Genomic DNA, 16,170 nt, shown 5'->3' with positions numbered 1-16,170 from the left:
TTTTCAGAGCATTTTTTAAAAATTGGGCTTGATTATCAAAAAGCCTGTTTTCATCTTCTCATTTCACCACGTGGACAGTTAACAGGATTTTTTTTTAATTTTACCATATATCATTCTGTATGTGAGGATCTGTCCAAAATTTGGGCTTGTTGCTGAGTTTCTTCATTGAGATATGATTTTTGAAAAATATTGTCAATAAATCCACTGAATTTGTACTGGATCTGCAGTACCACTTTGCACCACATGTGGTGCTCTTTTAATACAATGGAAGTCAATGTAAGAGTGAGAGTCACTTGTTTACTGCACATATCCAATCTAAACACAGTTTATGGTTCATAGTTGAATTGCTCCAAATAATTATTGCAGCATGAACAACATACTACACATCAATAAATCTTATTTAGAGAAAATAAACTGATCAAGTAAATTATACACATATAAGACTGACTGGTTAGTATACATGCAGCAAGATGATTTAGCATAATTGCCATCTTTGTAACAAGTTTTCTACACCAGCTTCAACCTATCAGTGCCTATGTGAGTACTTTAATAATTACTAGCCAGCTGGTTGGCAAAGTCTATATATGCATGGTATGTAGTCCTCACAGACAAAGAGCATCAAGATGGAGATCAGTACTTGTCTCCATGTGATCTGGGAAAGAAGAAAGAAGTTGGAAAATGAATGTCATAAAGGAACATATTCAAGAAAAAAGGGGTTTCTAAAGTTCAGTGTCAGATTGGAGAGTTACTTCAGTTGAGATCAGGCATTTCCCTTGATGAAGATGACCATGCATGTTTCCATCACATGAAAGTACTGATAACAAGGTTTGAGGACTTGTGGATCAAAGAGGCATTAAAAAGAAGATAACTCGTTAGTATTGTTTTTTCTGCATCTGACAATGCACTGAATTTTAGAAACCCCTTTTTTCTTTATTATGGAGACTTCCGGTTCCGGCGCCGACGAGAGAGGCAGCCTGTAGCAGCCTGTAGCCTGCAGCCTGTAGCCTGCAGCCTGTAGCAGCCTGTAGCCTGCAGCCTGTAGCAGCCTGTAGCAGCCTGTAGCCTGTAGCAGCCTGTAGCAGCCTGTAGCCTGTAGCAGCCTGTAGCCTGCAGCCTGTAGCAGCCTGTAGCCTGTAGCAGCCTGTAGCAGCCTGTAGCAGCCTGTAGCCTGCAGCCTGTAGCAGCCTGTAGCAGCCTGTAGCCTGTAGCAGCCTGTAGCAGCCTGTAGCCTGCAGCTCCGTGTCTTTGTGTTCCGGCGCCGTCGAGAGAGGCAGCCTGTCGAGGTAGCTCCGTGTCTGTGTTTTTCTTACCGACTTTTGTTTACTTTTTACTTTTTTTAATTTGTAACTTTTTTTGGATTACGCACTTTGAGGAATGTTTTCATTCTATCCTAAGGATATGGATCTATTACAATGCTCCAGCGGCAACAAACTTGTGTACACAAGGAATCAGCTGTTTGCAATACGACAGAATGCTGGTAGGGTTCACGTAAACATCCCGGAGGAGCTGTGGTGGTTATGGGAAACGTGAACTCACTGGCCAACAAGACTGACGAACTGGCTGCCCTGGTAAGAAATCAGAAACTGTACAGGGAATGTAGTTTGTTATGCTTTACGGAGACGTGGCTAACAAGCCATATCCCCCCAGCTAACGTTGAGCTGCCCGGCTTCAGTGTAGCTCGTTTGGACAGAGACAATAAACTTTCTGGCAAAAAGAAGGGAGGCGGACTGGTGCTATACATAAACAACAGATGGTGCAATCCCAGACATGTTACAGTGAAGGAGACTGTATGCTGTAAGGATGTGGAGTTACTAGCGGTCAGTCTACGACCATACTACATGCCGAGGGAGTTCTCGCACGCCATTGTTGTTTGTGTCTACGTGCCGCCTCAAGCCCTCCCGGACACAGCATGTGACGTCATTCACTCTACAGTCGCTAGGCTCCAAACTCAGCACAGTGATGCCTTCTTTGCAATCTCTGGTGACTTCAACCACATTACACTGGATTCCACCCTCACAAACTTTTACCAGTTTGTTGACTTCCCAACTAGGAAAAACAGGACAATAGATCTTATGTATGCAAACGTGAGGGATGCTTACAGTGCCACCCCCCTTCCCCCACTGGGGAAGTCGGACCATAACCTCATTCATCTTCAGCCAATGTACAAGCCAAAAGTTCAGAGGCTACCAGTTGCCACGCGCACCTTCAGGAAGTGGACACCGGAAGCAGATGAGGCTTTGAGAGACTGCTTTGAGTCCACTGACTGGAGTGTGCTACTGAATGGAGAGGACTTAGAGGAAGTCACACATTGCACTACTGACTATCTGAACTTCTGTATGGACATTGTTGTTCCCACAAGGACTGTACGCTGCTATCCAAATAACAAGCCTTGGATAACCAGTAATGTCAAGACCCTTCTCAATAGGAAAAAGATGCCGTTTAAGGAGGGGGACATGGCAGAGCTGAGGCGAGTACAGGGGGAACTCAAGAATAAGCTGAAAGAGGCTAAGGAGGACTACAGAAGGAAGATGGAACAGAAGCTGGAAGATAACAACATGAAGGAGGTGTGGAATGTATGACATCTATCACTGGCCTTAAGAAGAGCAGCAGCTCTGTGGAGGGAGACCTGGACGGGACGAACCAACTGAACCACTTTTAGAACAGGTTCGATTGCCCAGCCCCCACCATCACTGGATCTTGCACCCCTCCCCCACATGGCGACCACGAACAACGAGGTGACAACGACCTCAGTCAACAGTCATCAGACACACAGACCCCAGATGCTGCCCGTCTCCCCTCCCCTCCTCCATCATCACTGCTGATCAGGCTATCGCACCTCTCCCCCACATGGTGACCACGAGTAGTGTGGCAACAATGGCTTCAGCCAACGGCCATCAGTCTCTAGCCACACGACAACCCTCTCAGAAGCACCCCTGCTCCTCCTCACCCTCCACTCCCCTCATCCCCCCCATCATCACAGCTGGGGGGTATTCCATCAACCTCGCTAATGAAGGCGGCGCTTAACAGAAATAGCCTGGCTTGAACTAGCGTAGACTTTCACTTGGGGCTGAAGCTGTTCCATTAACTCAAGTTAGCGGCATCTTGGCCTCGTTTATTCAAGCGAGGTTTAGTTCAGCTTCATCTCTGCTCGTGCACGAGGTAGAAAAGTAGACCAAAACAGTAGATTGACGAAAAGACGATATATGTCGTAAAATTAAGACTATACTAGATGATTTCTGTTCGATAGGCAAGCGCCATCTACAGGATTTTCATCGAAAGTCATCAAATTTAACATCGAGAGAAAAAAATAGATTGCCTACAGAAATTGGAGAATAATGAAAGCATACATTAAAAACAACAATGCTAATGGTTTGAAATCAATTGCGAGTTTGATTGGCTTCACTCTTGAACACATAGACTATAGTCTACAGTCTATGCTTGAACAAAACGAGTGAATGAATAAATAGTATAAACTCAAAAACAACTTTGCCATATATTCAAAACTATCTATAGCCTACGTTCTTATATTAAAAGAGTTCACTCCAAATTATTGTCTAGGTGGTCATAAAATAAATTAGTATCAACATAATAGCCTATTGTCTCCCATAAGTCCCAAAGTGTTTGAAATAAAATTATCTGAAATGCAATGGCTTTCAATTCAATTTATGCCTAGTTTTTGATCTGTGTGGCACACAGTTGATTTGACATTCATGAACAATCGTCGACACATGAAGCAGTTTTAATTATTCGCTGCCTGGCTACAGAATAATTATCCTTTGGCTTGCATCAGATATAATATGTCACTGAACAGCCTACCAAATGTGCATGACCCTTTATCAGCAGTAGACATATGGCTTTCATCAAAGATTATAACTAAAAATGCCATCATCAAGGTGATAAACAATGTAGCCTTAATACTTCGTATGGGAAGCGAACCTGCGAACACGCAAGAATGTAATTCCATTCCTATACCGTCTCGCTGCACGTTACACCACCACCGAACGTAAGTGACGCAGAGTAGCACGATTCCTAGAACCACACGCATGTGAAGTTAAAAAATTTTTAATCGTATAATCTTCATACATTCTTTGGAGCTAGTGAATGTGTAAATCCATGCTTGGTGCACTGTCGGAAAAAAACATTTCTATAGGCCTACTTCTATTTTTGAAGTTGTAGGCTACAGGTGACGAGAGCACAGGTTGACGGAACCATCTTTTTGGACTCGTTTTCCGACTGATTGTTTTTTTTTGTAACACAGCTTAATTTAGCTTGAAAGTTAACCTGCTACGGAGCAGGTTAGTTCTCTGGCATAAATTCCCATGGTTACCAAGCTGGGATTCACGTTAACCTCATTAATGGAACGGACTTCTCACTAAAATTAGCGAGACTTATCGAAATAAGCCAGGTTTGGCCTTTAGCGAGGTTGATGGAATACCCCCCTGATCAAGTAAGTTATCTTTTAAAAAAACTTCATCCTCGTAAGGCAGCCGGGCCTGACAGACTGTGTCCAAGGCTGCTCAAGGCCTGTGCTGCTGAACTGGGGGAGCCACTGAAGCACATCTTCAACTGGAGTCTACGTCTCGGACAAGTTCCAACACTGTGGAAGACATCATGTCTCACCCCCGTCCCCAAGAAACCACACCCCAGTGAGCTTAATGACTTCAGGCCTGTCGCTCTAACATCACATGTGATGAAAACAATGGAGCGACTGGTCTTAGGTATGCTCAGACCCCAGGTACGCCATGCACTAGACCCGTTACAGTTTGCATACCAGGAGAAAGTGGGCGTGGACGATGCCATCACTTATCTTTTACACAGGACACATTCTCACCTAGACATGGGGAAAAGTGCTGTGAGAATCATGTTCTTTGATTTCTCAAGTGCTTTTAACACCATCCAACCCCTCAGACTGGGAGACAAGCTCTTGCAGATGGGTGTGGACGCTCACCTGGTAACCTGGATTACAGATTACCTGACCGAGCGACCACTAGTGTTAATTTTGTCACCTATTTTTAATTTAGTCTTAGTCTTAGTCTTGTGACGAAATGTCCTTTTTAGTCTTTGTCATATTTAGTCATTCAAATATCATTTTTGTTAGTCAAGTTTTAGTCGACTAAAAAAGTCTCATCATTTTAGTCTAGTTTTAGTCAAAAGAAAACTAAAGGTATCTTAGTCTTAGTCAGATTTAGTCAACAAATGTTAGTCTTTTTTTTATAACAAATTATTACCATTTGAGTCCAATAGTGTTTCACACATCTCAATTTTCCAACAATATTGTGTCCACAGGTCTACTAATCTGTTATAATTACTCATTCTGATTTTTTGTCAGTTAGTATGTTTACATGCACAGGTAAATCGAGCTACAGTTATAGTTCAGCTGGGATTTGACCATAGACAGTAAAAGATTTCGACTGGACCGCAGTCATTTTCGTAGATCAGTGTTTCTCAAAGTGTGGCCAAAGTCGTAGGCCAAAGTATTAATGTTTTACTCCGCCTCGCTAGATGGTGATATGCGCCCAAACACAACACATTCCCCAAACAGACTCTCCATCTTAGCCATAGCTAACTTGCTAGCGAACTTTCCATATTAGCTTACTTGCTAGCAAACTTTGCATCATCAGTCTAACTAGTTAAATAGTTGACATTACATGATGAACATTTTCGAATGGACATTCTGGATGTTAATATGAATGAGAGAAGCTTCAACTTCTGGGTATGTAGCATTGTGGCATAAAGCTTAGGTAGTTAGCTTGAAATCTCCAGTGTTCTTGTTCCATGTAGTTTCGTGTTGCAGCCACAGGGTTGCAGCAACAGCAAGTAGACTAGCCTACAGGAAAGCTGTTGCGTATTCCTCATTCGGAATATTTTGAAAACGTAACAGCTAGATATTCTGTCTTCTCATTTTGTAGACGAAAATGAAGAGAGATTTTATCTTAGTTTTTATTTCATGCAAAACATTTTAGTCTCGTCTTTTTTCATCAACAATAATGCATCTTAAGATAGTCTTAGTCAGTGTTTTAGGACATTACTGCGTCTCGTCAACGCCTCGTCTTAGTCATGAAAAAAAAGGTCGTTGACGAACATATTTCCTCTCGTCTGACGAAATTAACACTAGCGACCACAGTTCGTCAGACTGCCTCTCTGACACTGTGATCAGCAGCACCGGAGCGCCACAGGGAACTATGCTCTCTCCAGTCCTGTTCACCCTGTACACATCGGACTTCTGCTACAACACAGAGTCATGCCACATGCAAAAGTTTTCTGACGATACTGCAATTGTGGGGTGTATCAGGGACGAGCAAGAGGAGTACAGGAGCCTGGTGGAGGACTTTGTGCAGTGGTGCAAACTCCATCACCTTCAACTCAACACTTCAAAGACCAAGGAGATGGTGGTGGATTTCCGCAGGTCTAAGCCCACTCTGCTACCAGTCTCCATTGATGGGGTCAATGTGGAGGTGGTAAGCACCTACAAGTATCTGGGTCTCCACCTGGACAATAAACTGGACTGGTCAGCCAACACTGATGCACTCTACAAGAAAGGACAGAGCAGGCTGTACTTCCTGAGGAGGCTGCGGTCCTTCAATGTGTGCAGCAAGCTCCTCAGGATTTTCTACCAGTCTGTTGTGGCCAGCGCCCTCTTCTATGCAGTGGTATGCTGGGGAGGAAGCACAAAGAAGAAGGATGCTGGGAGACTTGACATGCTGGTAAGGAAGGCTGGCTCTGTAGTGGGAGCTGGACTGGAGTGCATCACTTCAATATCTGACAAAAGGACCCCAAACAAACTGATCAACATCTTGGACAATGAATGTCATCCTACAGCACTATCAAAAAGCAAAAGAGCTTAATCAGCTGGAGACTTCACTCAATGCCATGCACAACTGAAAGGCTGAGGAAGTCATTTGTTCCTAGGGCCATTGAACTGTTTAATGCCTCACTAAAGGGAAGAGGAGAGATAGACTTCTCTGCTTAGTCTGTCTGCCTCTCCACCCTCTCCATGTTTGAGTACTGACTTTACTACTGTTTTACTAATGTACACAGCCTAATGTTTTCACTACTGTTTTACTGCTACACTGTTTTTCATGCTATATTAGCAAACATGATCAATACTTTACTCTCCTATTTGTCCATATTATTTATGCTGGTCTCTAGACCTTACTATTGCACTGTTGGACTACTTTTTGCACCTTCACCATGACACTCACTTCCTTTAGCACCTTACCAGTCCCGGCCCTGTCACTACAAGCGTCTTATGCTTGATCACCCTCAAGCACTTTCTTAATTTAATTTATATAGTGTATTTAGTATTGTTAGTTTTCTTATCTTCTACTGTCTTTATTGTACAGCGGAGTTTAGTTATATGTTTACACTTATGTTTACCATTTCGGCTGTAAGTGCATGTTGTGTGTGATGTCTGTATGCTACTGAGACCCTTGAATTTCCCCTTGGGGATCAATAAAGTATCTATCTATCTATCTATCTATCTATCTATCTATCTATCTTCCTTTATTTCATTCATTTTTCAACTTCTTTCCCAGATCACATGGAGACAAAGGACTGATCTCCATCTTGATGCTCTTTGTCTGTCTCTCACAGAGGACTGCATAGTACCATGACTTTGCCTAACCAGCTGGCTAGTAATTATTAAAGTACTCGCATAGGCACTGATGCCTATGCGAGTACATCAACCTCACTGATGATGAGGTTGACGCTGGTGTTGAAAACTCGTTACAAAGATGTAGAACCCAAAGTATTTCAAGACACCACATTTTAGATGAGTTGGGGACGTAATTATCTGTCTGCTGGCCGTTCTGTGCGTTACCTTTGATTGTCGAAACAGGGTGGCTGCATGGGCTCATTGTGGCTACTGGCTATTATATTGGCTTGATTTGGTCATGAGCCCTGGATCATATAGCACTGAATGAGATGGTAAACAATAAAATAAAACTAATGTATGTAGCCTACCTCTCCCAGGTGCAATCATTATCACCTAGCCTACTCCTGAACAATGCTGAACTCAAATCTCGAAACTCGCCTGCCAACACCGGGAAATGCGCTACACAGCACTAAAAACCGAATAGTTTATTTATAGTTCGACTACGGATATTTCACGTCATGTTCGAATAAAAGTGACAGCCCTACTCCCTGCATAGAGAGCTGACATGACTTCGGATTAAATGCATCTTTTAAAAATGAGCGTATGCTGAAATCAAATCGCAAAACCCAGAGCCAATTGAAGGTATCTATCTACAACGCTCAGGCGAAACCCATGTAACACTTGCTGATCGAGATGCATTCTCGCCTGTTCCTTATATAATGCGTTATCAATAGTGATTATAATAATAAAGGGAATGTAGCCTACCTCTCCCAGGTGCAATCATTATCACTTAGCCTACTCCTGAACAATGCTGAACTCAATCTTGAAACTCGCCTGTCAACACCGGATAATGTTATCATAATAATAATTGAAGGAATAACCTAGGCTACCGCTCGCTCTAAATACACCCATTATCACAGTGAGACATACATTATGAACACAAATAGTTACTTCAAAACTTTTATTGACACGTCATATTTACAGGTTTTTGGTTCATACTTTTTGGTATGAGGCAGGTGTGAAGACTCAATATGAGGACATCTGTACGCACAACTCTTTCTTACCATGACACTGCTGCATGTGTTCAGAAAAATGTCTTTACTTTGTATCGCAGCACCGAGTCACTTAGCTACAGGCTAAGTAGCCTAATAAGCAAGTAGGCTAAGCTAGTCTCTCAGCTATACCAACAGGTGTGCTGTGTGTGTTCTGGTGGATGATAAATAGAGCGATGCGATGGGCCAGCTTATCAAACTGGCCCAGCAGACAGGCGAACGTACTCGTGGTGCTTTTTCCTTCATCAGCTCTTCCTTTGTTTAGTGCTCGCACATCCCAAGTTCTTCTTTTCTTCAGGCGTTTCAGGCTTCTTTGGTGGTTGTGTCCTACTTTCAGGCTCGACGTACCGCCCCCAGTTGGTGGGGCAGAGTATCACAGTTAATCCGTAGTGCGCAGGCGCTAACCTTAACAATTTAACGCGCATTCAGGACAGCAGAAGTTGGAGTATGCTTCACGTCCACGGCAAAAATGACGCACGTCTTGGACACGCGCAAATGTGACGCAGGAGCATGCCAGAGCCTTTACTCTTCCATTGACTTCCATTGTATTAAAAGAGCATCACCTGTGGTGCAAAGTGGTACTGCAGATCCAGTACAAATTCAGTGGATTTATAGACAATATTTTTCAAAAATCTTATCTCAATAAAGAAACTCAGCAACAAGCGCAAATTTTGGGGAGATGATCCTCACATACAGAATGATATGGTAAAATAAAAAAAAATCCTGTTAACTGTCCACGTGGTGAAATGAGAAGATGAAAACGGGCTTTTTGAAAATCAAGCCAAATTTAAAACAAATGCTCTGCCAATATGAAAATGATAACAACCAAAGTTAATGCATGGAGTTGACCTTATAATCCATATATGAGTGGAAAAAAAATCTGATGAATTTGTGTCACATACTTTTTGAATGAGAAGCCCTCAAAGGTGGTGATGTATTTTCACATAATGAATTTATAGCCATTTTCAGAGCTTTGCAGAGGGGAAATTACACAAGATACGTCTGATCTGATTTTTTCATTCAACAGGAAAATGTACTTCTATTCACATAGTTTCACGTGTGTGAAATAGCAAAAGAGCCAATAATGTTGGAAGTTGAACAAAAAGGATTGTTTGCCACGATGCTTAAAATGACTTGAAACTTCGAAGGGCTGTAGTTTTGGAACCATTAGTGATACAGATATACTATTTAAGATTTATGCATAGGTTCGGTCTACAAACACCTGTGATTTTTTCCAGATTTTGTTGGAGAGGGTGACCTGTCAGCCACTGGGTGATTTGACACGGAATGACCCATTGTGTTTGTGACAACTGTCTTTCCATGTGAAATAAAGAGGCCTGTCTTCACTAAACTACGTCTGACTGACCATCCTGGACTTCACAGAGCCTAATAATGACATTGTACTCAAAACGACCTCTGATATTGCTTGTTAAAAATCTTTGGAACAACTTTTTGAAATTCTATGTAGGCTATTCATAATCCAGAAATGACCGGAGTTACGGAGCGGCCCTTTAGCGTCAGCCTGTTGCGGGCATCACTCCATTTCAGGTGCGGGGAATTAAGCGTCTATCTGAACCGTCCTACCCTCTCCAACCAAGCCTACTTAAACTTTACACATATCCATTTCAGCACTTTAACGCACTTAAGGAGCGTCAAATTAACTCAATAATAGCACACAGACACAGACACACCTACCTGTAAGATGAAAGGGCAGATTCTCCCATCGCGGCTCAGGTGTCTCGTGCACATGACCACAAGCTGAAACATCTCGATTTTAGCTGTTAGCATGGTGGTTAGCCACGCTAATATTACCACACAAACAAAGCTCTCGTAGTTGTCCAAAGCTGCTTGTAGTGTTGTACGTAGCATAAACTACAGGGAGTTAACAGGACTTCAATAAAGATGAAAAGACCATGAGTGAAGCACACTAACGTCCTCAGCCTCAGTGGCAAGCAGCAGTAGAATCTACATACGAATTAACAGTAATTTACACCAGGGGCAAACACCAAATTACATGCTATGCTATCAACCCCACTTGAGAGCTATCGTACCATGTATCGCACCAGAGCCCGTTTACTTATTAGAGATTCTCTGATCGCACGTACTGTTGGGCAGGCAATCCGCTCTAGCGCTAACTTGCCTATAACTACGGGTGGTGCCAGGGGACAATCTTCCATGGGTCACATGCTAGGCCTTAAACAAAATGTATGTGTTTTATTTAAATTCCCTTATATCTGTTAAGTTAAGGACATATTTCAGTCTTCACTCTCTTCTCTAAGCGTTAACTTGTTAAATCGAGAGAGATGTATGTAAATGGCCACAGGCAACGCTGCAGGTCACAGGTGTTGAATGTCTGAAAGCAGAGGAGTCTCAGAGTCCGAATCAACAACTTTTTATTAGAATACAGCAGACAGAAAGGTCTATTGCAATCACTCACTCTTTCAGAACTTGGTGTGCTTTCAACACGATGCAATTTCCAAAGGCATGATAAATAAATTATTATTAATAACAATAATAGTATTATAATAATAATAATAATAATAATAATAATATCATAATAATAAAAAAAAAAACAAGCAAACAAATCAACAAACGTAACAGTTTGGATGAGTCTGTCCAACCCTCCATGAGATTGTGGGTAGAGGGGAGGTTAGGTTGGGATTTCATCAGAACTGAGGTGGGGTGGGGTGGGGCGGGGTGACGTTAGGTTCTGGAGTAGGTTGGGGTTTGGTTCTGGAGGAGGTCATTAGGTTCTGGAGGAGGTTGGGGTTCTGGAGGAAGTGGTTAGGTTCTGGAGAAGGTTCCTGTTTAAAAGACAAGCGGATGGTCCCCCTTGAGTGCCCTGAGATTTGTCTTTTTTGGAGGGGGGAGGGGGGGTATGGAGAGGATGGGGGCATATGGAGGAGATGGAGGTATGGGGGGGGTTGACGCTAAAGAACTGGGGCGCAGAGAACAACCCCCTCAGGTCTTGAGACGCTAGAGGGAGAGAGGGTGTGTGTGTGTGAGCGCGAGCACACTGGCAGTGCCACCTGAGAGTGTGTGTGCCATACTGATGTCCAGTCAGTCCACCGCCAGCTGGGGAAATGCTGACCCCTACTGGCGTGGTACAGTTACAACACCTTTCCCCCTCTCCCCCTCACATCAGAACAGAGCCACACAAATCAACACTTCTGCAAATCTGCAAAGTTCAACAAGAAGAAAAGAATAACAAATCCATAGCTTTCTTAAATCACATAACAGATGGCAAATAGAAAAAATATATGTGGACCAATCCAAAGCAAGCGATGAGATACGATGCTGTGTACGCGTGTGTGTGTGTCAGTTCTGAGCTGCGGGAGAAACACTCACTACAGACGTCAGTCAAAACTCATCAAGAACACACTAACACACTAACACACTAGAGCTCACTGCTACCCAAACGAGCTGCTTTACACACACACAGACATCTTTGATTACCTGTTACTTATTACAAGGTTAAAGGTTGCATGTAACGAGTGTGTGTGTGCGCGCATATGAGGGTGTGTGTGTGTGTGTGTGTGTGTGTGTGTGTGTGTGTGTTTATGGACCTGTGATCTTGCATACGTGCACGTATGGATGTGTGAGCGCGTGTGTGTATAGATGTATGGATGTGTGAGCGTGTGTGTGTGTATGGATGTATGAATGCGTGTGTGTGTGTGTGTGTGTGTGTATGGATGTGAGCGTGTGTGTGTGTGTATGGATGTATGGATGCGTGAGCGTGTGTGTGTGTGGGTGTATATGGACTTGTCAGCGTGCGCGTGATCCAAGCCACTCCAAACCTAAGAGGTCCACTGTTATTGTCGTCTCATCCACACCGATCTCACTTAACAGTTTAGAGCATAGGTTTTTTTTTGTCTTTTTAAATATATATATTTCATAGAAATCTAAAGAGCCCAAAATGTAGAAATCTTATATACAGTCAAAAGAGTTTAAAATCATCCCCACACGCCTTGGGACAGAACAAAGCAAAACCTTCCCACATTTTTAAAACCTTACAACATTTTTGTTCTTTGTCGTTTTTTTTTGTCCTTCTTCTATAAAAGTCCAGTAAAGCTTTCCTCCTGCTAGTCTTCGATGCTCGTCCAGTAAAGCTTTCCTCCTGCTAGTCTTCGATGCTCGTCCAGTAAAGCTTTCCTCCTGCTAGTCTTCGATGCTCGTCCAGTAAAGCTTTCCTCCTGCTAGTCTGCTAGTCTTCGATGCTCGTCCAGTAAAGCTTTCCTCCTGCTAGTCTTCGATGCTCGTTTTTGTGAGCATTGAAAACCTACACAGGACACACCAGTCGCCATAGAAACACACCTTGGCACAGCCGCCCGTTGTCGCCATAGAAACACACCTGGGCACGCCCACCCGCTGTCGCCATGGCAACCCCAAATTATGCATCTTTATTATGGACCAGAAGGAAGTCCGGGAAAGAGAAAAGGAAAAACACAAAAAACAGCCAACAAGCCAGTTCAGCAGTGCCCCCCGCTGGCAGGAGGGGGAACAGCAGGGCATCTGAACTGAGACCACCACCCTGCTGTGTGTTTGTGAGAGTGTGTGTGTGTGTGTGTGTGTGAGAGTGTGTGTGTGTGTGTGTGTGTGAGAGAGTGTGTGAGTGTGAGAGTGTGTGTGTGAGAATGTGAGTGTGTGTGTGTGTGTGTGTGGTTGGTGTGGTCACAGAGGACCTTCGTACTCAGCACAGCCGCCCCCAGCCGTATAGCGGAACTCCTGCAGGTTGGAGACGCCGTGGAAATGGACAAACGCCCCCGCCAGCACCAGGATGTGGAACAGCTGATGGGAGTGGAACTGCACACATACACACACGCACACACAACACACACACACACACACACACACACAACACACAACAGTCAGATAGAAGATATCATTTGTGACCCTGCAAGGCGAAACCAGTCGTCTTGCGCACAGTGCTATTGTTACTCAATGTGTCAGCTCTCTATCGTTCTTGGCAGATGTAACCGAATATGAATGTGAAAGACTTGCCTTTCAGGGCACGAACGGTCAAAAGCACGAACTTTTAGAAATATCCTGGCGTCATTTTACTGACCAGAAGAAGTTTTCCATTGACGTAGAAGTAGCGGTCAATACGAGCATGTGCATCCTTGGGAGTGTGTGTCTGGTGAGAGAAACTGAGTGTGTGCGTGCGTGTACGTACCCAGATGTCACACTTGCCAGGGAAGAACCTCTCGGGGATGCGTGCGGCGTAGAGGCAGGCGCCGGTGATGTACAGAGCAGCCATCAGCAGCAGCCAACCCATCTGGCCCATGGTGGTCGCCCGGAGCAACCCCTCCGAGATCACAAAGTGCAGTGTGGGGACCACTCCACTCAGCCCCAGCCCCACAAACACACCTGCAACACACACACATGGTAAGGAGTAGAAACCACACACACACACACACACGGTTAGGAGTAGAAACCACACACACACACGGTTAGGAGTAGAAACCACACACACGGTTAGGAGTAGAAACCACACACACACACTCACTGAGAAGTTGCTTTGGAAGACAATGATGGCCAAGACAACCTGATACGCACGCACATGACTAGGACACAGTTATGGCGGACAGATGGACACACACACACACCTGCCCGGACGCCTCGGTACTGTGGCGTGGCGAAGAAGTCGCACTGGGAGACGATGATGGCAGAGATGCCGAGGATGCAGACGACGAGCAGGTAGATGAAGCAGGGCTGTGGCGAGCAGTAGAACGAGTAGTAGAGCCACGGCACGAACGAGCCCACGATCAGGAACGCAATGCCCGAGTAGTCCAACCTGCACACACACACACGAGGAGAGAGACTACCATCAGAAACATTATGTTTCAGCATTGTGTGTGTGTGAGAGAGAGAGTGTGAGTGTGAGCTCACTTTGAGAAGACGCGGGACACCCCCTCTGAGTGGCAGTAGACGGTGTGGAACAGCCAGCTGAAGGAGAGGCACAGGATGGCGCCCAGGAAGAACATCCCTATGGCAACCTTCTCCTGCAGCGGCGCCACGAACGACATGTTGGGCCGGAACATGTACACGATCCCCAGACCCAGGAAGAACAGACAGCCTACAGCAGAGAGAGAGAGAGAGAGAGAGAGAGAGAGAGAGAGAGAGAGAGAGAGAGAGAGAGAGAGAGAGAGAGAGAGAGAGAGAGAGAGAGAGAGAGAGAGAGAGAGAGAGAGAGAGAGGGCTACATTAACACCACTGAAGCAACTGATGGCGGTTTTCTAGCGCGTTAGCTTCCACACATATTGTACTGTGCAAATGTGTCCTGATGCCTGAAGCAAGTAGACATGTCAAAATGTTTTATACAACTGAACCTGGGATCAGCAGAACCAGAAAAGTGCTTTTAAATCCATACATCAAAACAGTACTGGATACTTGCGTACTAGAAAGCCATCACACGACACAACACTAATCCACATCACAGACAGGCCAGGGAGTTGGTGATGGAATGCCAGTTTATTAACTGCTGTTACCCAGACACTAGTAGTAGAAGAGTAGTGTTAGCTTGCTAGCAACACACTATCCACTACAGACTAGACAAAGCCATTCAAATGCTGCGAACATTGCTAATGCTAACAGACACTAGTAGTAGTACTCTCTAGTAGTAGAGGAGTAGTGTTAGCTTGCTAGCAACACACTATCCACTACGGACTAGACAAAGCCATTCAAATGCTGCGAACATTGCTAATGCTAACAGAAACATGACAGACTTACTTGTCCGCTGTCAAAAACACTCTCGAAAGCCCCTTCTTGGCGCAGGAAAATATCATTTGGCCCCCGATACGGAAAAGCCTCCTTTGGCGTGGTCGATAAGGCGATACCACCCCTGTTAGCCACCGTTGGCAAACTCCTTTTCTGGTAGTTAAGTCAGGTGTTGAGTTTAAATGTCTACTTTATCTTTGTACTTAAAGCGGCATAACTCTGTACTTAAAGCTGATCACATTATACTTGCTAAAATAGACGTTTATTGTCTATCTTAATGTTCGAATGCTAGCAACATGTGTTAAAACAGACGTTTATCGTCTCTCAATGTTCGAATGCTAGCAATATATGTCTAGTCGCTCATCATGGCTAGATACATGATATGTTAGATATTCTCATTGTTTGATTGATAGCAATTAGCTAACAGGAATGAATCATTTTTAGTCCAGGACCCCACAGAATGTCATGTAGTGAAGAAACTTTTATTCGTCAGACCTACTGTCAATCATCTTTATATGACCGCACATAATTGAGTGTTAATGGCGATGCCCTGCTTTAAAGATATGAGGGACAGGGTTAGTTGACCAATCGATTCGTTCAATTTGTGTGATACACATAACACACGCCCTTAGAACCCCCGCCAATAGATACACATAACACACGCCCTTAGAACCCCCCGCCAATAGATACACATAACACACGCCCTTAGAACCCTCGCCAATAGATACACATAACACACGCCCTTAGAACCCTCGCATGCCCTTTTCCCCTCGTTTAATCTTCATCTGCCTAGCAGGACGAGGTGTA

General features: G+C 44.1%; 1 protein-coding gene across 1 annotated transcript in view; it reads right to left on the bottom strand.

The window, feature by feature from the left end:
* Nucleotides 1-11,025: 11,025 nt before the first annotated feature.
* LOC121696835 (adiponectin receptor protein 2-like) overlaps nt 11,026-16,170 on the bottom strand; it is a 16,177-nt gene continuing 11,032 nt past the window's right edge. The window contains exons 6-9 of the mRNA XM_042077880.1: nt 14,536-14,722; nt 14,253-14,440; nt 13,820-14,013; nt 11,026-13,449 (exon numbers count right to left, since the gene is read on the bottom strand). Of these exons, the coding sequence (XP_041933814.1) occupies nt 13,318-13,449; nt 13,820-14,013; nt 14,253-14,440; nt 14,536-14,722 (701 nt within the window). The 3' untranslated portion in view covers nt 11,026-13,317. The remainder of the gene's footprint in view (nt 13,450-13,819; nt 14,014-14,252; nt 14,441-14,535; nt 14,723-16,170) is intronic.

This window comes from Alosa sapidissima, chromosome 22 (assembly GCF_018492685.1).
Source record: "Alosa sapidissima isolate fAloSap1 chromosome 22, fAloSap1.pri, whole genome shotgun sequence".
Taxonomy (NCBI): domain Eukaryota; kingdom Metazoa; phylum Chordata; class Actinopteri; order Clupeiformes; family Clupeidae; genus Alosa; species Alosa sapidissima.
This window is presented reverse-complemented; position numbering and strand designations above follow the sequence as displayed.